This window comes from Pleurodeles waltl, chromosome 6 (genome assembly GCF_031143425.1).
Source record: "Pleurodeles waltl isolate 20211129_DDA chromosome 6, aPleWal1.hap1.20221129, whole genome shotgun sequence".
Classification (NCBI taxonomy): domain Eukaryota; kingdom Metazoa; phylum Chordata; class Amphibia; order Caudata; family Salamandridae; genus Pleurodeles; species Pleurodeles waltl.
The window spans coordinates 1,515,173,391-1,515,199,449 of record NC_090445.1 but is presented as its reverse complement, the minus strand read 5'-3'; the positions used below and the strand labels follow the sequence as shown (position 1 = coordinate 1,515,199,449).

Genomic DNA, 26,059 nt, shown 5'->3' with positions numbered 1-26,059 from the left:
AGTCGGTGGAGGAGTCGTCGGGCCCTTGAGGTCACACACGTTGGGGATCGAACTCCAGGCTGATGAAGTCAGGTGCGCTGGCGTGGATGGCGTCAGGGCTGCGGTGTGAAGCGGGACGATGCGACGTGCGGTGCCCAGAGGTAATGGTGCAGGCAGCGGCTCGGTGACGGCGTCGGTGAGACCAGGGCTGCGGTGTGAAGCGGGACGATGCGACGTGCGGTGTCCACAGGTCACGGTGCAGGCAGCGGCGCCGTCGTTGCTGAAGCGCTGTCGTTGGTAGGCCCAAGCCAGCGGGACGGGATGGTGCTTCATGACTCTTATGAGCCGTGTCCACAGGCCACGGGTGCAGGCAGGATGCCTGGTGACGACACAGGAGTCGATGGTGCTGGCGTCGGTGGACCAGGGCTGCTGTGCAAGATGGGACGCTGCTTGGTGTACCTCACAAGCGGTGTCCACAGGCCACGGTGCAGGCAATGGCGCCGGTGTCAGCAGGAGCGTCGTCATCGGGGATGCCCAGGCTGTGGTGTGAGCAGGCGATGCTGGAGTGCGTGGCCCAAAGGTCGCGGTGCAAGCAGCGGCTCGGTGAAGTCATCAGACGACCGCGTCGGTGAGACCAGGGTCGCGGTGTGAAGCGAAGCAATGCGACTCCGTGTGGCGTCGGCAGGTCACTGTGCAGGCCAGCGGCGTCGCGGTGGGTTCTCCTCTTGAACAGCACAAAACACACAGTTCCCAGTGCTGCAGTTTGAGGAAACTGAAGTCTTTGGTGTCCCTGAGACTTCCAACAGGAGGCTAGCTCTACTCCAAGCCCTTGGAGAATTTTCTCAAGCAGGACACCCAGCAAAGTTCACCCTTTGCACTCTTTTCAGGCAGAAGCAGCAACTGCAGGCCAGTCCAGCAGAGCAACACAGCAAAGGGACAGTACTCCTCCTTCAGCTCTCCTCCTGGGCAGGGGTTCCTCTTGATTCCAGAAAGATTCTAAAAGTCTGGGGTTTTGGGTCTTCTTCTTATACCCAGTTCTGTCTTTGAAGTTGGCAAACTTCAAAGCAAAGTCTCAAGTGTTTGCAAGATCCTTCCTTGTCCAGGCCAGGCCCCAGAAGCACACCAGGGGGTCGGAGACTGCATTGTGTGAGGGCAGGCACAGTCCTTTCAGGTGTGAACAACCACTTCTCCCTCCTCTCTAGCTCAGATGGCTCATCAGGATATGCAGGATACACCCCGCCCCCTTTTGTGTCACTGTCTAGAGAGGTGCAAACCAGCCCAACTGTCAAACTGACCCAGACAGACAATCCACAAACAGGCAGAGTCACAGAATGGTATAAGCAAGAAAATGCATTTCTAAAAGTGGTATTTTCAAACAGACAATTTAAAAACCAACTTCACTAAAAGATGTATTTTTAAATTGTGAGTTCAGAGACCAAAAACACCATATTTTTATCTACTCTCAAAGGGAATCTGCGCTTTAAGGATATCTAAAGGTAGCCCCATGTTAACCTAAGAGAGAGATAGGCCTTGCACAGTGAAAACCAAATTTGGCAGTATTTCACTGTCAGGACATATAAAACACACTAGTATATGTTCTACCTTAAACATACACTGCACCATGCCCATGGGGCTACCTAGGGACTAACTTAGGGGTGCCTTTCATATAGTAAAGGGAAGGTTGAGGCCTGGCAAGGGGGTACACTTGCCAAGTCGAATTGGCAGTTTAAAACTGCACACACAGACACAGCAGTGCCAGGTCTTAGCCATGTTTACAGTGGGTGGCACAACCGGTGCTGCAGGCCCACTAATACATTTGATTTACAGGCCCTGGGCACCTCAAGTGCACTTTACTAGGGACTTAACAGTAAATCAAATATGTCAATCATGGATAAACCAATCAACAGTACAATTTCCATAGGGAGCACTTGCACTTTAGCACTGATTAGCAGTGGTAAAGTGCGCAGAGACAATAAACCAGCAAAAACAGACCTGAAAAAATAGGAGGAAGAAGGCAAAACGTTTGGGGATAACCCTGCAAAAAGGGCCATTACCAACACCTGATAACTGCCTCATAATTCAGTGATGGTTCATGAGAAAAACCTATCACTTTTAATAAGTACTGCTTAGTTCAAAGCTATAATGTGGCTTATTAATGTCAAACTTTGACATGTTAAAGAAATTAACTTTTTTGAATTATAAAGAGACTTTATCGTATCTAATGTCAGTGGGGGCTGGTGACATTTGAAAGTGGTGGGGCGTAAAATTTGGGTATGACTTTTATGTAGCGAGTGAAGCGAGTAAGCCTAATGGACAAACGTGGGGTCTAGAGTGTGTCCTCCTACCAAGAAAATTTTGAAAAAAATTTGACAAATGGTGCATTTGCAAGCAAATGAATTTAGTAAGAAAGCAAGATTTATAATGCAGTGTGAATGTATAGCCTTGATAATTAAACACATTAAAACTTCCCCATATCTTACAGCAATAATAAGTTCATCAGTTATTTTAATGTGCAAATTGTACAGCGGGACAGCTTCAGGCCCTTTAATGTGTGCTTGCCCAGTGTCTTGCACTGCATGCAGCATCAACTCTGCAAGAAGTTTGGAAAGAAGACATTGGAAAGAACCCACAGCTGCCGGCTGCAATCAGTCATACAGAAATATGTGCAGACATGTCTTCAAGTGGGATGAAAAAAGTGGGGGCTCTCTAAAAGGGACATGTAAAATAAATTTCTGTGAGTCCCTTAGTGTGCCACCTGACCTGTATTTTGGTTTCTCTCTGAAATGTTATTGCACCCAGAAACATAACACAATAACTGACATACACCAAAAAACGTGTCAGTCCTATTGGCTTTGTCAATGGTTATGTGTTGAAGATAAACCAGTAACAACAATGATTTGTTACAAATAATTAATACTGGAAATCTCTCAATTCTGAAATTGTGAGAATATAAATTACATTTTATTGAGGTCTGTGGAAGGACTATGGCCTTCTGTTCTGAATGTTTTACATTAGATATGCATGGCCTTTTTCTCGGCACACCTCATCCATTTCCTCTCTTTCCTTTTCAGCACCCTCTTTTCCCTCTCCCCTGAATGCACTCCCTCACATCTTCCTCATTTTACTATTGCACACATACACTGCACTCACACATTTAAGCACTTTATTTTCTTTTGCTTTCACCTTCTAAATATTTTGATCTCTTTGCACAACCTTTGCAAACGTTTACAATGACTTTCAATTGTAACTGGAATACATAACCATTGTTATGTGTGCGCTACAGAGAGATCGAACCACTGACTGGCCCTGTGCTTTGCCGGCTTTAGCCTCAGCACCAGCGTGCTCAATCAAAGCCCTTCATAAACACCTGCACAAGTCAAAGTATGCACTATTGAAGAGTAATACAATGCACACAAAAAATACAGAAACACAGCAAGATGTAACAGTTAACTCTCTTGGGGAATGCAACATTAAATAAAACATTTAAAAAGAGAGGAACAAAATCACTGACCCACATTACCTTAACATTTTTAACATTCATTGTTCGGAAATCAATCCATGTTCTGGCATTAATGTTAAGGACATGAAGGGCCAGATTTAACGTATTCAGCGGAAAACTGCCTTTCCTGTAAGCACATATTTCTCGCTTTTAGCTTGACTTGGATATTTGGATAAACTTTGCAAGGGAAATCAGAACCCTACTTGTCTTTTGGAAACATTTAGCGGGGGAACAAATATAGCAGCTCCACTTCTGAAGGGGCTAGCGATCTGGGGTGTCACAGTAAGGGAGGTTAAGGTGGCAAAGGGTCACAGATCAATATAAAAAACTCAAGTTTAGCATTATAACACTATTACAGAGGACAAGGCAACAAGTTACACATGCTTGCATTCACACCTGTGTGACGAATGGGATCCATTCCTGTGAATGATGGGTGGCTGCCCTTATACAGGGATGAAGACTCCAGCGCCCAAAACCATGAGCTAAAAGCATCACTGGCCTACTGTGGATACCAACATAGACCACAATGGAAACAAAGGGCTTTAGGAAGCTACGTCACAGTGCAGAAAAGTTTATTTACTGCCTGGCTTCCGTCTCCTACTTCAAAGCGAGGGGGGGCAGGCAGGAAGTCTAGGGATGACTGCCCAGAGTTAAATACATCCATTTGTTTGGAGATACGAATCGATCTATTTAATATTTTTTATGTAAATGTGCAGGAATTTTCAGAGGGGCGCAGCCCCTTAGGTATAAAGGAGAAACCGCCCCTGTTTAATGTGATGTTTGCTGCATGGTTCACGTAGCAAACATTTTCACGGCTCGGCTGGTGCACGGGCTCTAAGATTCGAGGCAGACCCTTGCCTGGGCTCCCTCACTGTTAATTTGTGGCCTCGAGGCCTCGCCCATCTCTACTCACACATAACCTGGGCTGAGGATTCAACTGTACCAGCTTGCGCACTCCGCTGTATCCGTCTTTATCGCGGGAAAGGGATCCAGAGGCATAATGTTGGCACAAAACAGAGTTCAGCCATCCTGTTCCATGAGAATTAGATTCCCTTGGCATGGTCTGGGCCCAGGTTAGAGTGGTACCTGCCCCTAAATTATCTGCTCAAATACCTTAATATTCTGCCAACTAATTCTATCAGCACAAGTTGCATTCCTTTCTTCTTCATAATATGAACACAGGCCAGAGTTAACCCCTCAGAAGGACATGACCGTGGCATTACTCCAGCTGTGCCAGTCTGTTTATGAAAAATGAGCTGCCTCTAGAAACATATCGCTCTGAACACCCAAGTCCTATTATAGGAATTAATTCTCTGCAAGTGTGCGCCACCTGGCGGCGAAAGAGAGCACCGTTGTAAAAGAATAATGAACTGCATTTTGTATTAATAAATAAAGCTCTGCTATCAAAGTATTGCAGCTTCGTAGCGCTGTTAACAACAGACGTACTAGCTCCTTGATGCTGAAGTCTATCGTTCAAGTTAGCCTGGGCTCTGTCACTTCTTTGAAAAACACAGAAAAATGAGGGCTGTGTCCTCCGCTGCATTTAATTTTAGTCCCGTGAAACATATCTATTTCTAACAAAAACAAGAGTTGCCCTTTTAGAAGCGCATTTAGCTGCTATTTTTCTCTATGGCCTCTTGGCCCTCTCTCGGTCTGGACGAAGTGTCCCCCTCCCGACATCGCTGTTCCTACCTCTCTGACCTTATCCCCTCGTCATGATGCTCGCACTGCTTGCCGCTTGAAACACTGCTCAATAACTGGTCCCAAATATTATCCACTCACCAGTGCTTTAAATGGACCGGTACTGTCTGGTACTGAGTACCAGCACTTTTTTATTTTGAGAGGGATAGTATCTGCTCTTCTCAAGAAAAACGTAATACTTTTAATTGGAGAGTACCGGCACTTCTCAAGCACATTGTCTTCTCTTTTCTATCAATCGCAAACTCCACATCCAAATCTGTTTAATGTTCCCTCGACACTGCAGGAGCCTGCAGACTCATGCTGTGTTCATCTAACGCGGAGGTTCTAGATTCCAGCCACTAAACCCCTCGATACCAGCCTATACGTCTTCTCTTTTCCATCACTCACATTCCAAAACTTTCAAACTCAATACCTACATCTCTGTTTGATGTTCCCTCCACACTGCACGAGCCTGCAGACTCTCATGCTGAGTTCATCAAACAATGAGATTCTAAATTCTGGCCCTAAACACCTCGTTACCACTTACCAGCCTCATAATGAGCAGTCTGGTTAATTTACAATCCCCTCCACGGTTGTCTTTGGAAACACCGTTTCTTTGTCTTTGACTTTGTCACGATTTGCCTTTCCCTTACGGCCTTTGTCGGATGTAGGAAGAGTACAGCTTTGGATCTTGTACGTCCTGGTCTGGCCAAGATAAGGACGACCCCTTCCAGTAGCCACAGTGCTGCTGGCAAGAGGAAAGCCCAAGCAGTCTGTGCCCTCCAGAAGGAGCTCCAGAGGAAAAACCACCTAGGAAAAAACCTCCAGAAAAGAGTTCGAGAATCTCAGAAAAGGCACAGGAAAACTCAGGACTCCCAGAACTGGAACATCAGGAAGCTGCAGGGAAAACCAAGCAGAAAGCAAACCACAACACAAACAGACAGGAGTCGATGACCACCAAACCAGAGTATTGCAACGCAAAGAAGAAAGAAACTCAAGCCCCTTATATACCAGTAAAACAAGAAGTGAACAAACAGGAAAAGGAAAAACACCATATTAAGTTGGGGAAGTATCATAGGACAAAATAGGAGAAACACCATCTTGGAAAGGTACTAGTAAAAGGAAAGAGCAGTGCATGCTATAATAAACAAGCATTCTGGGACCAAGAAAGCATGGACCCCATGACCAACAGGGCAGCCAAAAGCCAGGAAAACAGATACGTATTATATATGCGTCGCAATGGTCACCCGCTACGCAAAGGCAGAGCACGCTGCGACCGAGGCAAGATCCATGGTCTGACCTCAGGCCATCCGCCATTGCGCAAGAGTTGAAAACTGCGGCGAACAAACGTCTCGCGCCAGGCCCGACACACCGAAAAGGGGACCGCGGGCCCACCCACAGGATCGAAAATGAGGCACGCAGGTGGTTTACCGACCCGTGGCATAACACACTTAGCAACAGACTATGTGCAATATTACAAGTCCAAGGGCCCAGCCAGTGAATGGTGCTACAGTAGGTCTCAAAACCCAAGTAGGCATCATCAAATAAAGGAATGTTCTGGAATACCAATTGTTGACGTTTCAGGACGGGGTAAAAAATATGTTTCTGTGCACACTGGATGGCACCTAAGGCAATCTGCGCCATACTGTCAGCCTGCATTGCTGATTCTTTCACTCTAGACCGGGGTCTCCAACCTTTTCTGTAATGAGAGCTACTTCTGATCAGTGAAAATCACAGTGAGCAAGGCTAAGCAACTTGCGTAGTGTTACCAGGGGAAATATCACTTACAATGCTGTCAATGCAACAAAATGCAATTTACCACGCTGTCATTACCACGCATATGCATTTAGCACACACACCTTTACTACGCATATACTTGGTGAAGGCAGAGTGTGTGGCCTAGCTGTCTGGGTGGAACAGGAAGGAGCAGAGAGCAGAGGAGAGAGAGGTAAGTGGGGACAGGGCAAGGTAGGTTTTAGGGTTCAGGACGGGGCCTGTTTGGGTAGTTTTTAGGACAGGGAGAGGTAGGTTTTAGGGTTTAAGGATGGGGGTCTGGGTAGTTTTTAGGATAGGGCGGGATAGGTTTTAAGGTTCAGTACGGGGGCTAGTGGGTCAGGTAGTTTTTAGGACAGGACGGGGTGAGTTTTAGGGTTCAGGGCAGGGTAGTTTGATGGGCTCAGGGCAGGTTTTAAGTTTCAGGGCGGGGGTAGGGGGTAGCTTTTAGGACAGGACAGGGCAGTCTTAAGGGGCGGGTGGATTGCAGGGTATGGTATCAGGTGTAAGGGGCAGGGAAGGGGGACAACTTACCAAGCATATTCCTTAACCAAACATGCTTTTACAACAAAATGTGTTGTAAAGGCATGCGTTGTAAAGATGCAGTCATTGAGACTGCTTTCTTAAGGCATGCATGGTTATTGCATGCGTGATTCCATCACACAACCATTTCCAGACACCCCCCAAGCCCAGCTTCATTGATTTTAAGCCTAATGGCCATAGAGCCAGATACTACGGTTTGAACAACATGCTTTGACTAGGGGCACTGTGACAAGGCTACCATGTGTGACAGGGAGGGCTTAGTCCTTAGGGATGCATGAGCATGTCTGCCTATGAATGGGATGTTTGTATTGGTGACTGAGAGTTTGTGTTGTATGTTCTTGCGGCAATGGACAAACCTTTCACCATATGTAGCACTGTTACATGTACAACATAAACGTACAACCTTTTTTTAAATGGGGGAAATTTAAAGTGGAGAAAAATGTTCTGCAACAATGTGGAACATCTGTCTGCATTTCAAATTCCTCCAATTTTAAAAAATACTGTATTTTTCAGTTATACAAATGGAGCAGTGTCTACTGGCCACTGGGAGTAAGAGACCTGTTGTTTATGAATGTGACACTTTGAAATGGAAGAAAATTAAAATAAAGAGTTAACTTAATCATTAAGGTAATTTCCCATTTTAATTCCCCCCCATTTAAAAGCACTTTTTACTCATCCTTCAATACTGAGGTGACATGGACTTTTATTCAAGAGTTAAATATCTCAGTGGTTCAGTTTTTCACCCTCTGTGCGCCCCAACTGCAGCCTGAGTCATAATCTGACTGAGCACTGCTCCTTAGCAGGCCCTGCTATCTGCAACCTGATGATAATAATGCAAAATAAACACTGCCTTTCCTTAACATTAGAAGAAAAGTATGACCCTGTGTTTATTTAAAAATGAAATTAGGGCCACAAGCTACTCTGAAGATGCCTGCAGCTACTGGTAGCTTGCGATAGACTGGCTGGAGACAACTGCTCTAGAACCATCTCATATTTATGCCTGAGCCCCAGGTGCCCTTTCACATTTCTGATTACATCACATTCTGGGCTGTCTGCACTAAAATATTCTCCCAGCGGACCTTCAGATATTCCGGTTTCAACTAGATCCAAACACATCACTTGCAACACATCTCAGCCTACACACGTTCCAAGATCGCCCCAAAAATCATCACACCAACATGGCACCTTTACTACCTCTTCACACACAGATAAGGTCATTCCAATAAAAGTTAATCTTTAATAGTATGACAAACGCATGGGCCCTCCATATGAGTTGCCCTTGCAATTCCCATATCAAACGAGACTGCTGGTATTAGCTTTTATAAGCTGCATTGATTGGCGCATCAGAGGTGAGGGTATTTATTTACTTATTTGAGGGGTTTTATATACAGTGGACTACTACCCCACTAGGAGTGTCAGACCGCTTAACAAGTACAAGAGAGATTATACAACAATGCACTAAATGTGCAGGCTCCTGGCTGCCTGAGCTGAACTTTGCCGGGCTGAAGAAGTCACAGATCCTGTGGGCATGACCTCTTCAGCCTGGCAATGCAACTCGAGGCCCTCCCCCTCGTGATGAGGGGAAGCGTCATTGATTGCCTCGGACCTGGGCACTTCAGTTGTAAGTCCTGAAGTGCCCCGAGTCGAGTGTCCATCAGTGACATCTAGTCATATAGTGGAGGGGTCAGCAGTCTAACTGACCCCATTCCACTCTGTGATGAGTGAGGTGCTGCTGCCTTCCCTCACTGGCTGACCTTAAGATATCCAGTGATCAAAGGCAACAGCCCCAACCCTCCTGGGATCTCCAAGGCAGAGTGCTGCACATGCAGGTAACTATGATTTTTTTAAATGTTTGGTACATGAGTGCATGTGTGCATGAATAACTGGGAGTGAATATTGTGAATGGATGTGTGCGTGTAAATGCATAAGTGTGATTGAGTGTTTATGTGTGCATTTGTGCCCCGTCCGCCCTCCTCATTGTCAAAAGTTCAGACCTCCACAGGTGTTTGTGCATTTCTAGTGTTAGAAGGCCATCATTGTTCTAGTGGAACCCTGAGGTGAGTGGATCTTCACTTGGTGTTTGTGCCAATTTCGTGCTAGGGGTCATCTGATCAGTGATGTGTCCTTATGCACTTAGGATCTAGGACAGGATTATGGGGACACATTACTTAAAAAAAGAAGAAAAAAACAAAACCTTACCTCCACTCCTGCTTCTCTGCTTCTCCGTCTTGCTGCAGGCGCAGGCTCCCAGCCTGCCCTGTGGCTAATGCTGACGCTGCTCAGAGAAGCATCAGGATTGGCTGGGAGCGCCCAGTTAGGGCACTCCCAGGGAGCCTGGGAGCCTGTGAAGGCTCTCCCCAGCCCAGCAACTGTGTTGCTGGGCTGGGGAGAGCCTTCTGCGCATGTGTGTTTGGCCGGCCCAAGAAGGCCGGCCAAACATACATGCACAGTGAGAGGGAGTGCTGAGCACTCCCCCTCATTGCTCGTCACCCCTGTGGCCCCATCCCTTTTTCCCCCAAAACAATAATAAATACAGTTTATTATTGTTTTTGGGGAAAAGGTTTGCCGTTGCAGGGGGGGGGGCAACACTCCTATGCTCTTACGGAGAAGCCGTCCCTGACGCACATTAATGTTGCAGTCTATCCTACCACCAAGCACATGTGCAAACTTCAACTTGGTAGCAAGTCACTTGAACCAGGAGTGCCAGACCAGCCATATCTACCCGTGTTCTCTTCACAGAATCATATTTGTTGGCCAAGGGAAGTCATTTAGCAGATGATATCTAGCACATGGTTTGTTCCATATACATGACATTACTGCACACCCAGTAATAGAGAGCTACATGAATAACTTGGAGGACACAGTCCCCGATGGGCAGACCTTCTATTTCACATTAGCAGCTATTCACTCGAATGTGCAAAAGGCACTTGCAATGCCCACAAATTTAGGTGATATATAATCATCGCTCACATTAATGTTCAGATGTAATGTAATGTACAGATTTGCACTCTTAAAACCAGTTCCTTAGAGGGGAGTTTTACGTTGACACAAAGACAAGAAGTCTTTTATCAGAAAATCATACTATTCACACTTGTTGACTAGATAGTTGCTTCTCTATGGCAATTGCTCTGTGCCGTGAATAGTTTTAGAATTCCAAGCTGTTAGTGTCGGGTGAACTACTGAATGTGCCAGATAACGTTCTCTTGTGTTTCAGAACGGTTTCAAGTAGGGGCGACGAACTAGAAAGTGCTATTCATGAAACTCCAATATGGCACTCACTCAGGGTAAGTGCTATATTAAGGCCTTACCATCTACATAGATCTCACTCTATATGCCCACAAGAGGGCACAGATTATAGGAAAAGGCCACAAAATGCCCTTGTTATGCGGACTAAGGTAGTGCACAAGTAGGAAAATGTAATGTCACTGGCTCAAAAAGCCTTGCACCAGAGATACATTGACTGAAACTCCAAAATGTCCCTCCCCGGCCTTCGAGTACTTGGTCTCTGCCTAATGTAACATTTTGGTGCATTTGAAATATGTCCCTTTAACGTGAAGTTCCTCTGGGCTGCTGGTGGACCAAGTCTACACGTACGAGCTGAGTTAGTACTGCACTGAAGTCCCACCTTGTTTAGGAGCCTGGCAGGACTTCAGTGCACTGGGTACAAGATTAGGAAGATGGAGGAAATGCTGCGGGCACTGGCCTGGAAGACAGGAGACAGGGTTGCTCTGCAGCAAACGGGAGTCATATCCATCTCACTGACTGTGAAGTGCACTGAGGCCCTTTACCGCTTTTACAATGTATGTGATACGGAAGTCTTTGAGATTTAAGCTAGACAGCTGACATAGATGTCTTGACATAGCGTTGTGTCAGGTCCTGCACTTATTGTTGCTAGTCCTCAACTTTTTAAAATACTTTGTAAGTGGGCAATCTTTATTACGTTGTTTTTCTTTGTAACGTGTCAATAAAATGTATTTCACTACGTTCCACCTTTGTACAGACTCATGGGTTACAGGAGCCTTTCAGTAAGTTCTAAGGAACAAAAATCGGTAATAGCCGCTGTTCAAAACAGCGATCCCAGGTGATCTGTCCTACTGCAGGCAGCGAGAGAGACAGGATGAGCCCTTACAGACGCGTTCGACAATCCCATGTCGACCAAATGCAAAAAAAGGTAGGCTGTGTTTAATTTTGAAATGCTGTGCCGAAATATGTCTTAAGGTAGGTCCACCATTACGACATTATTTCCACTTGTGGTTGATGTTTTCATCTCTCACAGTACATTCATGCATCCTCCACAGTTCTGAATTCAGGAGCCGAGCTCCAAAGTTCATGGACTAGAAGTGCTGGGATCCATGGTTTGAGATTTTGACCCACTTAAAGCTTGGTGATTTCAATCATTTGCGAAAACCTTGCCTGAATACCCAAGGAGGGTGCACAGAAAGTCATTGTTGTAGGTGATTGCATGTCTTCCTGTTAATATAATGCAGGAGGGTTATAAGAGAAAGGACAGATGCAGTTGTCTTGACCAAGTTCTCCAACAGTGCATTTTCTTGGACCCCTTCTGTAAATAACCGGACAGGTTAACACTGCAATTTTCTACTTTACTTTGGAAACTAGAGACATGCCCCAAATCTAAAAATACGTTTTTGGCCATCCTGTGACCTAACACCCTCTTTTATTTGGTAACTTCAGTAATGTGCCACCTTGTTTTCTTCCCATGAGTCATGTCTGAAGACTCCACTTTCAATAGACGAATGGAACAAAACACCACAAGGACAGTCTCAATAGGTCAAAGCATTCTGTTCACCTTTGCTTATAATCTAAAGCAACACAGTGATGACAACAGAATCCCCTTACATCTGTGCTGCCTTGCGTACACTGAGCTAAAAAGAGTTGAGCATTAGCCTTGGGGTCTTTAATTCACCACATGCAGGATCGACTCTAAAATGTTCAATTACTATGTGCCACCAGGCTCTGCTCTCCATTTCTGAGCCCCTCCTAATCTGGATGCTCCCAATGATCATCTGGGGTCTAGGTCTGGACACTACATGTTAAACTGTAGCAGACTGACGGTGCAAAATTAGGCATTGCCTTCAAATATCACGACAAGTAACATTTGTCCAACACTGGAATTGAGATAGCCCTAACTCATGGGTTGAGTCTTTCTTGGCTGCTAACTCAGGATGCTGTCTTGTAGCTGCAGCCATGTCACAACCCCGAAATGACACACAATCTTATATCCTACCATGTCCTGCTCTTGGTCCTCCTGGTACTCGTCATTGGCTTCTTCTCCTGCTTTACTCTGCACTCTGGTTTCCTGAAAACAAACCAAAAGGCAAAAGCGCTATTTACACCATTTGAAAAATAAATCTCCAGGAGAATGTATCTACTTATAAAGTCCTACCCCACAGTAATTTGATATCAAAATGACAGCATAGTTGGCTGTATCCAAAGCAACAGTTGAAACTCAGTGGGTTATATCCTGCGCTTCTGTGATATCTTTCTAATCCTTCATCACGTCTCACTTGATTGACGCAGAAGGGTTTGCTCAGTTGGCTGTATCCTACGCTGCACCGGAGACTATTTACCTTCCTGCAACAATAGTTTTGCAGTTTGGAAGTCTTCTTAATTCACATGATGTGCATTATTCTGACGTAAAGTGGCTCCAAGAAAAAAACAAAGGCTACTTTTGGGTGTCAACCGTAGGTGGACTACTATGACTCATTATAATGTTGACTGCATCTCACTTGGCTGTATCCTAAGCTAAACAAGTAGCTCGGCTGGTATTACTATAAGTTACAGTATCTGCTCTGTTGACTGTACCTATGCTGCAGAGGCACAGGAAGCTGCAGAGGAAAGAGTATGTTAGCTAGTTGTATTCTACACTGAAAGGGTTGCTCGACTTTCTGAATCCACGCTTAACTATGTAGCTCATTTGGCTGTATCCTACTTTAAAAGGATAGCCAGGTGGCTGTATTCGAGGATAAAAATGTACCTCGGTTGACTGCATCTTAAGCTAAAAGGGCAGCTCTGCTGGCTGTACCCTACACTGAAAGGGTAGCTCAGTAGACTGCAACCTAGGATGAAAGATTAGCTCAGTTGGCTATCTTACACTAAAAGATAGCTCAGCTGATTGTATCCTAGGCTAATGGTGTAGCTCAAATCGTTGCATCCTACACTGAATGGACAGCTCGGTAAACTATTACAGGATGAAAAGTAGATCAGTTAGCTGTGTCCTACAATAAAAAGGGTAGCTCTGTTCGCTGTACCCTATGCTGATAGGAAATATCAGCTGTCTGTACACCAAGATTGAAAGGGAGCACGGTTGTCTATATCCTAATCTGCGGAGAAAGGAGTGTAGACTGCACTCAAAACTCCAGAAGGAGTTGTATAATCATGGCAACCTCTAGGAGCAAGTCATATATTTTCCATTGTACCCCCTGGCTCTGAATACAATAATAGCAATAGGCACATTTGAGTTGTGTACAAACAGTACTAGCATCCAGCCAGCGACGTGACATGACATGCAAAATCTACATTTACACTCTCAAGGTACTAATTTATGCACTACACTTCCTCGACCCAGGTTATTTGAGGCTTCTACATTGCGGAATTTCAAGAGAGATATGAAAGATGCATCATTAGACTTGTTAAACCATTCGCATCGTTCCTGGGGGCCCTGGAGCAATATATGTATTGTAATTTTCTTCTCTTTAGTCACATACACATGGATAAATGTGTTGGCTCTAGTGGAAAGCACTGCGGGCAGACAGCTTCGGCTGACCTAGAAAGCAGGAGAAAATGTATGTGTGTGTAGAATGTAAGTGATAACGAGAAGGGAAGACACAGAGTAAGAGAGGAAAAAGAAGAAAACTGAAGGAAGTACAGAAGAAAGAGGGAGGGGGATAGAGTGGGAAAAGAGAGGGAGTATGAAAGATAAAGGCACATACAGAGAAACATAAGAACAAATGATTACAAGAAGGAGAGATGAACAGAAGTGATTGTTGGGAAGGGGTTCAGATTGCTTTAAAAAATACTGGAGGGTGATAAGGAGAAATTGAGTTCCTCATAGAACCCCCAAACCCCCACAAAAAGACTGAGCATATCTACCCTGTACTGTGTAAAGTAATTTTATACTTGTCGTTTTTAGCTGTCTCATTTAAGTCCATTGTTGGACCTTCCCATTTCTGCAGGGTTATCCCCAAACATTTTGCCTTCTTCCTTTAATGTTTTCTGACCTGTTTTTGTTGGCTTGCTTTAGGACTCTGGGCACTTTACCACTGCTAACCAGTGCTTAAGTGCATATATTCCCTGTCTAAAATATATTGGTGATTGGTTTCTCCATGATTGACTCATTTTATTTACTAGTAAGTCCCTAGTATAGTGCTCCAGGTGTGCCCAGGGCCTGCAAATCAAATGCTACTAGGGGGCCTGCAGCACTGATTGTGCCACCCACATGTGTAGCCCTGTAAATATGTCTCAGACCTGCTACTGCAGAGTCTGTTTAGTCCCCCACACAGTAGGGCACCCACTTGCTAGGCCCAAAACTTCTTCCCTTTTATTACCTCTAAGTTACTCCAAAGGTAGGCCCAAGGTAGCCCCATGGGCAGGGTAAAGTTTATTTAAAAGGTTGGAGATGTACTGGTGTGTTTTACATGTCCTGATTCGGAAATACTGCTAAATTTGTTTTTCATTATTGCAAGGCCTATATCTCCCATGGGCTAACACAAGGATTGCCTTGAAATATATTTTAAATGTAATTCCCCTTTGGGAGCAGATTGAAAAATTGAGTTTGGGGTTTCTAAGCTCATAATTTAAAAACCCATCTTTTGGTGAAGTTGGTTTTAAAACTGTGAGTTTGAAAATGGCACTTTTAGAAAGTGGGCATTTTTGTGCTCACCCATTCTGTGCCTCTGCTCATCTGCTGAATGCAAGTCTGAGCCAAGCTGTTTGTGCATATACGCTAGACAGTCACACAAAGGGAATGAGAGTCCCCTGCATATCCTGATGGGTTTTCGTGAGCTAGAGTGGTGAGAGAAGCTGACACTTGCACCCGAGTAGGGCTGTGGCTATCCTTACACAAAGCAATCTCCAACTCCCTGGAGTGTGTCTGGGGCCTGGGCAGGGAAATACAGTTTTGTGCACTACAAAGACTTATCTTTGAAGTTTGCCTACTTCAAAGGAAGAAATGGTATAAGTACTGGACCTCTGACCCCACACAGACTCCTTCTGGACAGAGGAACGTCTGCCAGGAAGAAGAGATGCATGCTGTTGGAGGGCATGCCACTCTGCCTGTTGCTCTGTTGTGCTGGCCTGCTGCTTCCGTCCTGGGACTGAAAGGACTGGACTTGGCTTTCTACATCCTGCTTTCAAAGGTTCTCCAAGTGCTTAGACTGAGCTTGTTTCCTGTTAAGAAATATCTGGGATAACAAAGATTTCATCTACCAGTGCCTGGGCTCTTCTGCTGAGAGTCCTGACTTGCCAAGTGGTCTCAGAATGTAGCAAAGCCACTCCCGAGAAGCATGCAATCCTTATCCTTTTTTTGCAGTTTAGAATTTGAACTTCATTGCAATCCTTGACTGTAAGCACGATTTCTTGATCACTGCTTAGTTATTTATAGGTGTTGTCTACCAGGCAGCTTTAAGCTGTATGTAGGTGACAGCCTCTTCTGAACAATACAAAAATCTTTACGTAGGCACACAGGCCACCTACTGCTTACCAGTGATTGTGTTTATTGTCACTCGTTTGCTTCCTTCTTATACAATGGCTTGTATGTGTGCTGTTCTTCTTTGTGTTTTTCTGCTCTGCCAGATTTACCACCCATGCACCGTGCTGCTCTGACATGAGCTGCTTTAGCCCTCCTTTATCTCTTCTCACACCCACGACATATTTTTAATTAACCCCTTCCCTCATTCCACTCCCAATTGCTTCCCCTAAACACATCCTTACGTTGGCTTTCTACAATATGACAGTTTTGGGGTTAATATAAATGCTTTTTAGCCTTGCGACTGCAGGATCACCATACAAGTGCACTGACGAATCATGAGTATGGTTTTCAGTCTCTCTGCCAATGGCGTAACAAAGGCCCCTGCAGCCCCTGTGGTGAAGGGGGGCCCCAGAGCTCCGGGGGTGGGGGCACCTCACTGCAGTAGACTGTACATGGGTGGCAGGCACCTGACTGCGTCCAGAGGGGAGGGGCCCCCTACAGGTAGTTTGCATGGGGGCCCCCCAAGCTTCATTACGCCTCTGCTCTCTTCAGTGTCAATAATGTTTTCTGGGCAGGTGCTGGGTCATGACCTTGGGGAGGAGGAGTTTAAAGAGCGGATTCTGCAAATCAAGAGAGGGAAGACTCCCAGCCCGGCGGGTTTCCTCAAAAATATTTTTCAAGTGTGGTTGAGGAAGCTAGTCAGACCGCTTTGAGCCATGATGTACAAGACAAGGGACAAAGGCTGTCTGCCAGGGGATCACAGATCAGCGACTGTAGTTCTCATACATTAGCCAGGCATGCCCGCAGGGCACTGTTTCTTGTACAGACCCCATCACTTTGCCTAACACAGAGGTCAAGGTCTCTGCAAAAGTCGTTGTGAACCGCCTCCTACAAGTCATAAGTAAACTAATAGTTCATGATCATTCCACTTCATTCCCATAAGGTTTATGCGCCATAACATCAGATGAATATATGGGTGCTTAACTAGACGCCATCTAAAACAAGAGACATGTGAATCAAATGTCTATGGTTTATTTACTTTTAATTTGTTAATGGGTACATTACACTAATACAGTATTTCCTCTATATAGTCTTTAATGTAAAGTTTTAGTTTCTTTGAGTTGATTTGTTTTTTCTATCTTTTGGAAACAATTTAAAAAAGCTTGATTGTAATTTTATTTCAAGGCCAAATCAATATTTTGAGCCGTTGTCACAGCACCCTAAAAGGAGAAGGTCCCACAGGCCAGTGCCTACTTTGCCGATTTGGTAATCCGGCACTGATTTCTTTCAATACCATCTCCTTTATGTTACTAGGCATAAAACATTGGTTTCTTTTAACAAAACAAGTCAAACGAACAGCTCTAAAATTTAGCTTCAGTCATGATGGCAGTAAAAAAATATTCTAAAACAGAGTCTGAGTTCTAATGCGATGAGGGCTTCTGCTACATGATCATGTTATTCTCGAAAGTAAACGTCTAGTAGTCCAAACCCAGCACTACATGGGAAGACAGTAAGCAACATGTCATCTACACAACACATGTTGTAAACAATATTTGCTGGTGATGGGACAACCAATCCTATGCTGGAATACTGGTGTTGACGTTTTTAGGAAATTCCCATTTTTTTGGCCACCACATTCCAAAATGTTTTCGTGCTTTGGAGGTTGCTGCTTCACCAAAGAGGTCCCACAGTCTTCGCTGGAACTGCACTTTATTTGCGTGAGCTAGCCTTCCTATGATATTTGATGTTTCAAGTATCACTTTTGTTAATGGACAGGTACTTTACATAAAGATGTCATGGACTTTGCAGTACTCTCAAATGTAAGGTATAAAATGTAAGCTACAGCTGCAAAACAGAGAAAAGCCGGGGTAAAAATCTCTCACTAGACCCACCGCGTCCATGAGTGCCCAATCTAAGCCTGCAGAGAACAATTGACATCTATCCAGATACCTTGTCTTTCTTTGGAGGCTCTTCTATGTCTTGCTGGCTGTTTTCTTTGCCTTGCTCCTCTTGTGGCACCTTGATGTCGAAGGCTGGTCTCTCCAGCGCTGCCTCCTCAAACTCATCCTCCCCTTGGTTGTTGGGGTCGTGTGCCGGATCGGCCACATTTTCTGGCATCTGAGAATCAGGGAATTGAGAAGAGGCTAACTGTAACTGTGTGTTTTTGCATACTGAGAAAGAACCGAAACTGTCCACTCGTTTCACAAGAGAAAGAGATATAGAATAGCGGTGACGCCACCAGGCCACTTAAACACAGACTAATCCACAGGCACTTTGGAGGACAGGGAGGGAAACCTTATTCCTTCTTTTAAATGAGTACGTTCAGAAAAGGAGTTTATAGAAAGAAGACACAAGTTACTTGACTGCAGAACCAGACATTTGGCAACACTTCCCAAAGGCGGCGTGTGAGCCAAAAATAAATTTCCATGAAGCTCACCAAGTCCTTCCTGACTTTCACAGCTAGTTTAATTCAAACTATGACCTCGGAAGGGGAAAGGAAGTATCACCGCGAGATGCAGAAGGTGCAACAAAGAAAGAACTGTGCCACGTCTCTTACCATTGGCTCCTGGGCAATGTGCTGACGCATGTTGCCTGGATCCTCTTCTCTGTCGATCATCCCTGCATCTGAGGGACAAAGAAGCAATTATGTGGCATATTTCATAAAGGAGGAAGGGAAGGAGTAGCGGCTTGGACTTTAGGGAGGCTGGGATCGGGACAGCGAGACAAGTGGGTAAACTGTAACAGAATAAGCACTTAGTGACGGCATTGTTTACAGATATGCAGGTGCATGTGCAGTTATAGGCGCATAAACAGTTGCCTAGCTCGGTAAAGCAGCAACATGGTGACAAAATACAGTTTCTGAAATGACATGTGTGTTAACATAAGATTATGGATAATGAATAAAATGGTATTGTTAGTAACAACAAACTGTTCAATAAAAATGTTTGCAGTTATTCTAGCATTTGTGCAAATGCTCATGCAGATCCATGTGTGTGCAGGTCCATCCCAGAAGCCTCCGGCACCAGCTGAAACCCAGACACCTGTGAATCGGAAGACGAGGAGAAGAAGGAGAGGAGAAGCAATGGTGATTGGGATGGGTCTCATCTGTCTGGCCTGAAGTTTGATGACCACTATGTTGGTCATTTGTTCATGCAGTGGATTTGTGCATGAAGATGGTCCTTAAACATCTTGAAATGTGGTTTCTAGCACGACTACCAATGGCGCTGTATGCACCGGCACAATGTCAATGCTTTCACTATACAGAGCAGCGGTTCCCAACCTATGGCCAGGAGAACCCTGGGGGTCCACGAAACCTCCTCAGGGTGTCCACAACTGCATAAAATATTAAATAACATTAACAGATTAATAAAGTGTATAAAAATAAAGTGGCTACTTGTACAACCGGACATTTTAAAACATGCTGTAAACATCAAGGAATGTGAAATGAAAGTTAGTATCCACAGATTGATTTGTGGGAACAGTGCAAGTGCATCAAACGGAATACAGTGTGGACGATGTGTGGCTTCAACTGAATTTGGAAAAACTCCAACTTTCTTATTATAATTAAAAATTCTATTTTTTTATTCATGTTTTTTCGCAAATTAAATACAATATGTTATCATTTGTGTATGTGTTTGATGAATGCGTGTTTCTGTAATTTCTGTGTATTGTTTTGCAGCTCATATCATCAACAATGTTTAGGCCGGGGTCCCTGGGTTCCATTAATGATGAAGTGTTGGTCCACAGAAGTTAAAAGGTTAAGAATCACTGATCTAGAGGGATAGTTAGTCTTCTGACATGAAAGTGGTGCTTTAAATAGCAGGGGAATGTGGGCTCAGCATGGTAAGCATGCAATTCATAAACTGACAAGACGTGGCTCTTGTTTTAAAAAAAATATTTGTATGACATTTTTATCCAAATACATTTACAAGATACATAGCAAGACAGACATAATAAAAAAAGTGAATAAAAAAATAAGTATCAAGAACATCACTGGAAAACTATACATTTCTTATAAAGTGCTAATGCAAAGTGTAAACAAACAAGCTCTCTTCTGACAAAGGACAAGTCTAATCCAATATACCAGATGAAAAGTTTTGTTAGATTTGATAAAGCATTCATTTGGTCATTGCAGACCAGATCCTCTCCCCCCACCATCGCTTCTTATGTCTTTTGAGCCTATAGAAACTTAATTCCATATTGTATATAGCTAGAAATCTAGCTCTCCACATTTCAAATGTTGGAGAAACTGGTTTCAGCTAGTCTGCCTCAATACAGAGCTGAGCTACAGCCATGGCAATAAATACCAGGAGAATCAACTTTAGTATCACATTGTCCTCAGTCTCATTCACCAACCCTAGTAACATCACTGATGGCGTAAGACAAACCTGCCCATTAGTGATATGACTCGGGAATCCGCCAATCCGATGTAACAGAGGCTCTAACTTGAGACAAGAAAAAAAACATAGGAATAATTTCGGCCTGTTCTGTACCACATAGGTTGCATTTGCCATCAGAGCCACCTCCCCACTCAGAAATTTTAGCTGGGTTGTAATATAAATTAAAGACGGTCTTGAAGTGTTGGCTCTTCAGACTGGCTGTTGATAAGACCTTATCACCAAGTTCCAGTGAGTCCTAGAAGCACAACCCCTCGTTTCCAAGTCTAAGACCTCATTTAGAATTCTGGGATTCAAAATCATCTTTTTGAGCGTGTACCAGTAACTCTTATAATGAGCCTATCCTATATGTATGTCTGACCGCCTCTATTAAAGGGACCTTGCTCATAGGTGTCAGATCCTTTTTCCTTTAAAAAAAAAACCTGAATGTGTAAAAACTTCAAAAAGTCCTGCCTGGACAGTCCATAATATTCCTGCAATTCCATAAAGGAGCTGAGCTGAAATTTGGTATAGAAGTCATGTAGTGTCGTAATACCTTTCTGCCTCCAACTTTCCATCAATGATCCTTGAAAAGTAAAGGGTCACAGTAAAAAGGCTGAAGTAGATTATAAAAATTAATCTTCCCAGTATCTAAGCGACGTTTGACCCTAGTCCATATCCTATGCGCTGACTTTAGTACTTTAAATCTAGTTTTCTTACAATAGCATGGCTCTATCTTCTTTACTAAACAGCCTTTTGCCTCAGTTCCCAGTCCCATTTCATAGATCAACGGGGCTTCTGCAGTATCCATTACATCTACCTTGCCTGTTATTAAAATTCCAATATGTTGTAAAATACATGACCAATAATATAAAGTAAAGTTGGGTACCGACCATCCACCTCATACTCTTGGGAGGGTCATATACTTCAGTGCCCTTCTAGGTTTTGTATAGCCCCACAGAAAGTGGTTACCAAGTGATTCCAGATTTGTAAACCAGGCCTTGCGGAACGCCAATGGAATAGACCGAAAGAGATATAGTGCTTTTGGTAAGATATTCATTTCTAATACAGTACATCGGCCTAGTAGCGGAAAGGTGTAGATGATCAATTCTGTCCAACTCGCATTTACCATTTGCCAGCAATGGGGCCATATTTAACTCCACCAGTTGATCTAAGGTGGAGGTGATTCTAACCCCACGAGTACACTGCATCAGAGACTACCTGCTGATCCCTAATCCCGGACTGCTCCGGATGAACTATTTGAGTTTTATACTCATTTAACTTGTAGCCTGAATATGCCCCAACGTGCTATGCCAACCTTTCAACTCCATATAATACAGCACCATGATCTCTTGTGACCATGCCATATTGTCTGCATATGCAAATACTCTATATTCTACTTGATTCGAAATAACAGACTTAAAACCAATGCTTCTCCCAAATTTAGCTAGAAACTGAACTATATAAAGTGCAAATAATAAAGGCGAGCAGGAGCATCCCTACCTTGTTCCTCTAGAAATGCGTATAATATCTAATTCCAAACAACTGCTTGAATCTTGGCAGTCGGGGCCTAGTATAAGGTTTAATGGCACTTATTAAACCTTTCCTGAAGCCGCTCAATTCCAGAACTGACCATAAAAATTGCCATGACACACGATCAAACGCCTTCTCAACACCTAATAAAATCAAACCTAAAGGCGTCTTTTGATCTTCAGCTAGGTCAAATAACGTGATGACCCTCCTGATGCGATCTACTATGCCTCTGCAGGGAATAAAACCATGCTGCCTGTACGAAACAAGGGGGGAGATTACCCTACCCAATCTATTTGCTAAAACCTCGGAATAGATTATTTCATCAGAGTTCAATAATGAAATTAGTCTATAAGAACCGGGAGAAAAAGGTGGCTTGTCCTTCTCAAAAATCACTATATTCTCTGTTTCCCAGGAGGGAGGAATTTGCCCTTTTTGTTCCTCTTGAAATTTTAGCAACATATCATGTTGTAGTTCTGGGAAAAAAATGCCTTAACAGATTCCAGTGGGGGAGTGCTAAGGAGACTATGGCTTCTAAAATTTCCTCCAATGAGATTGGGGAATCAAGAATACTTTGATCTTCTTTGCTCAGCCTACATGCATCTAGACCCATCAAAAAAAAAGAAAAAGAAAATCACCATATCCCTCTACCAGGGGTCTAGATCCTCTGAATACAGATCTTCATAGAAATCCCTAAAAACCTTCATAATATCTGCTCGGGCCTCCACCATTCGCCCTTCTGCATCATTAATAGCCATTGTTTCCCTTCTAACCACTTTCTGCCTGATCCATTTAGCTGGCAATCTACCAGTAGTCTCTCCATATTCGTAGCATTTGCCCTTTATGTGTTATATTTCACTGCCACCTCTTAACTAAAATACTGGTTGATTTTAGCTTTCCAGACAGCTATCTCCTGTTGCGTCTCATATACATCTTGGCCTTAGACCTTGAGTCAATTTTCCCTCAGCCAAAGTAAGGTGGTTCTAATGCAGGTGCATGGTATACACAGCTGTATCCTAATGGATAACCAATTTCTGAGAACTACATTTTTTTTGTTGAATGAGTGGTCTGCATCAGTCATAGCACCCTGGCACCCACAGCTGTCTACTGGCACAGTGGGCTGTCAGCTGTCGCAATGATTAGCACCAATCTATCTTTCTCAGCATCAGTGACCATTCCCGAGCAGTTGTCATTTTCAGAAATCCAGTGACATACTGGAGCATCACCTCTAGAACGCTGGCATTTTTAGCTTCATATTATTAGCAGCACAGAAAATGTTAATCAACTTCTAAATGTCGCAGACAGTGCTGGACACAGAAATTTAAACTATGCTCTTTCTCTGAGCATGACATTTTGCATAGGCATTTATAAGAAAGCACCACAACTCTTGGAACACAATCATTTGCCTGCAGTTCATCTATTTTTTGTACATGCACATTTTTTATAGGCATATTCATCATTTCCTGTTTTTGGAGAAAAATTGCCCCTTGGTAGTCTGGTAGACAGGAATCTTAAATATTGGACTATTTGATAGATTTGATTCAGAAATTACTATACACCAATGTTTTTTTAACCCCAAACAGTACTTTATCAAGACACTTTTTGGCCTATTCCTTAAATAAATATATTCCTGGTGAGACCTTTCCCATGCCTAAACCTACCTGTACTGGGTTGGCTTAATTCGATATTCTGAACGACGCAATGCCGGGCTGATTTGAATATTTTTTGCCGTGATAGATTCAGATTTTCCATACTGACCCTGTTCTTTATAGTGGGCACCAACCTGCTTTGAATGTTTCCTTTATTACTGTTCCTGTTACCAACCACCTCTGCACAGCACACTGTTGCTCATAAAGATCCCCATCCAGCTTCCCCAGATCTTCCATCAATGTTCCCAGTCTATCCTTACACTCCTATTTCTCTATCTAGGACATCTCTCTTGCAGCCACCAGTCCAGCGTGCCTATGGCTTACATCTCACTCTACACATTTAGCAAAGATAATGGAAAGACTGCAAAGCAGTAGCAGGTTGATTTTTCAACTGGTGCTATTCAACTTTTTTTCTCATTTTTTGTTAAGTACAGACACAGTTTTATTGTCAGTGCAACTACTGCCTGACACTCAAAAACAAATTTACGTTTTCACACCAACCAAATTTGCTGCGCTGAAAGAAAAAGAGCAGAACAACGCCATTTGTAGTAATGCATTGTGCAGTTTGTTTATCCTTCTGCATTATAGACTGCCTCGTGCCAATGCACATACCATTACATCATGATGCAAGGTTGCGTGCAGAGTGTCAAGCATAGTTTTTGTCCTGGAAGGATACGCTTGCAATGCAAAATGCTATAATTTGTCGTAGTTTATCACGTTTCTAACTGTCTATATGAGCTATAAACTGCAGCACAGATGCAAAGTTGGAAACGTTTTGAGAAAGAAAAAATGTCCTCTAACTTTACAGCTGCCTTGAGGAGGCGTGAATCTTTTGTGCAAAACCCTGTATATCAATATAGTTTATATGGATTTGCATCAAAACAAAACCCAACAGCAGTTGCATAGAAAGGGCCATGTACCATCCACTGAACGCCCCCTTGACGCAAAGTACATACATAGTGTTACTTTGGGCCTGTTTTCCAAAACGAATCAGAGTTTGAAAGCAAATTCCAAAACAACACTTTCCTGCTGGTTTGTGTAAATTTTGAGATGCGAACCCAGTGAAATTGTTAGTATACTTCCCACTAAGTATTATGGGCACTTACGTTTATGTATTCACTGTTAATGTTACTCAAGGTTTTGTATGCATTTTTTTAGATAATCCATTTGCGGCTAAGTGCTATATATAACAAAATGACACATCGCCTCGCAAAATATGGAAGTGTAAATCGAGGAGGACAGTAATTGAGACTCTGTCAAGAAACCCATGGAGCTATAGTCAAATCTCAAATAACATATCGACTCATAAGAGTAAGACAGACAGCAAATGCCCATCACCTTGGTAATCTATACTCCAAAATGCGGAAAAAAGTCCACAAAAAAGATTGTATTTAAGAGTGTCAGACCTGCTACTTTTGAAACACCCTATGAAAATGGTAGGATACTTTCACAAAAAGATGGATAGAGTGTCTCATAATCTGCCTGAAACACCCACAAAAATATTAAGAAGGCTAGACATGTCAATGGTGACTGTGCACAAGTTTGCTTATGGAAATTCCACCATTTGACAAAGGCACTGGCAAATTTTCTGCTCGGGATGTCGCCTCCCAGCCCCCCGTAAGCGTCTGTCTGCTTCATGGCAGATTCAGCTATTTTGGTGGAGAAAATTCCATTGCCTTGACAGAGTTTGGTAAAAGTGGCAGATCTTGTTTCAACTCCTTGGTGGAAGAAGGCAATCCAACAGAAGGCCAAGTGCAAAACCTGACATTCAAACTCTAAATCTGGCCCTATGTTTTTGTAAGCAGCATAATGACAAATAGACAAGTAGTGGCTGGTCATACTTGCTAAATGCGGGCACAATGGAGCACTTAACAAAAGACATACGAAGCACTGAAAAGTGAATAGTTGTTTTTTTTAATTACTGATTTTATGTGAGCAGAAACATATAAGACAAACAATGTCTGTGTGAAGCTGTCTCAAGTCCATCAGTATTAAGAGCAGGTAGCACATCAAGAAGCAAAAACCCTAATGGAGTGGACAGGGCACATTCTAATACTGATATTAATATATATTACCTACTGGTGGTTGCCAGTAGTTAGTTATAGTTAGGACCTAGTTTCCATAGAAGAGCGTTTTTTAATTTGCCAATAACTTTGGCGCTGCTTGCCAAATCTTCATGAATTTTTCAAAACCTACTTCAGTGGGTGGAGAAGCTGTCTGGAAAGTTTTGGGGTGATCCGTCAAACGGGGGCTTGAGAAAAAGTGGGGGCCCCAAAACGTGTTTTCCCCATATGGATCTTTTACATGACTACAGCCGGACCCG

General features: G+C 43.6%; 1 protein-coding gene across 1 annotated transcript in view; it reads right to left on the bottom strand.

The window, feature by feature from the left end:
- The window catches only part of LOC138301022 (Golgi integral membrane protein 4-like), a 208,863-nt gene that overhangs the window by 24,127 nt on the left and 158,677 nt on the right, over positions 1 to 26,059 (bottom strand). The window contains exons 11-13 of the mRNA XM_069241045.1: positions 18,739 to 18,806; positions 18,132 to 18,299; positions 12,720 to 12,791 (exon numbers count right to left, since the gene is read on the bottom strand). Of these exons, the coding sequence (XP_069097146.1) occupies positions 12,720 to 12,791; positions 18,132 to 18,299; positions 18,739 to 18,806 (308 nt within the window). The remainder of the gene's footprint in view (positions 1 to 12,719; positions 12,792 to 18,131; positions 18,300 to 18,738; positions 18,807 to 26,059) is intronic.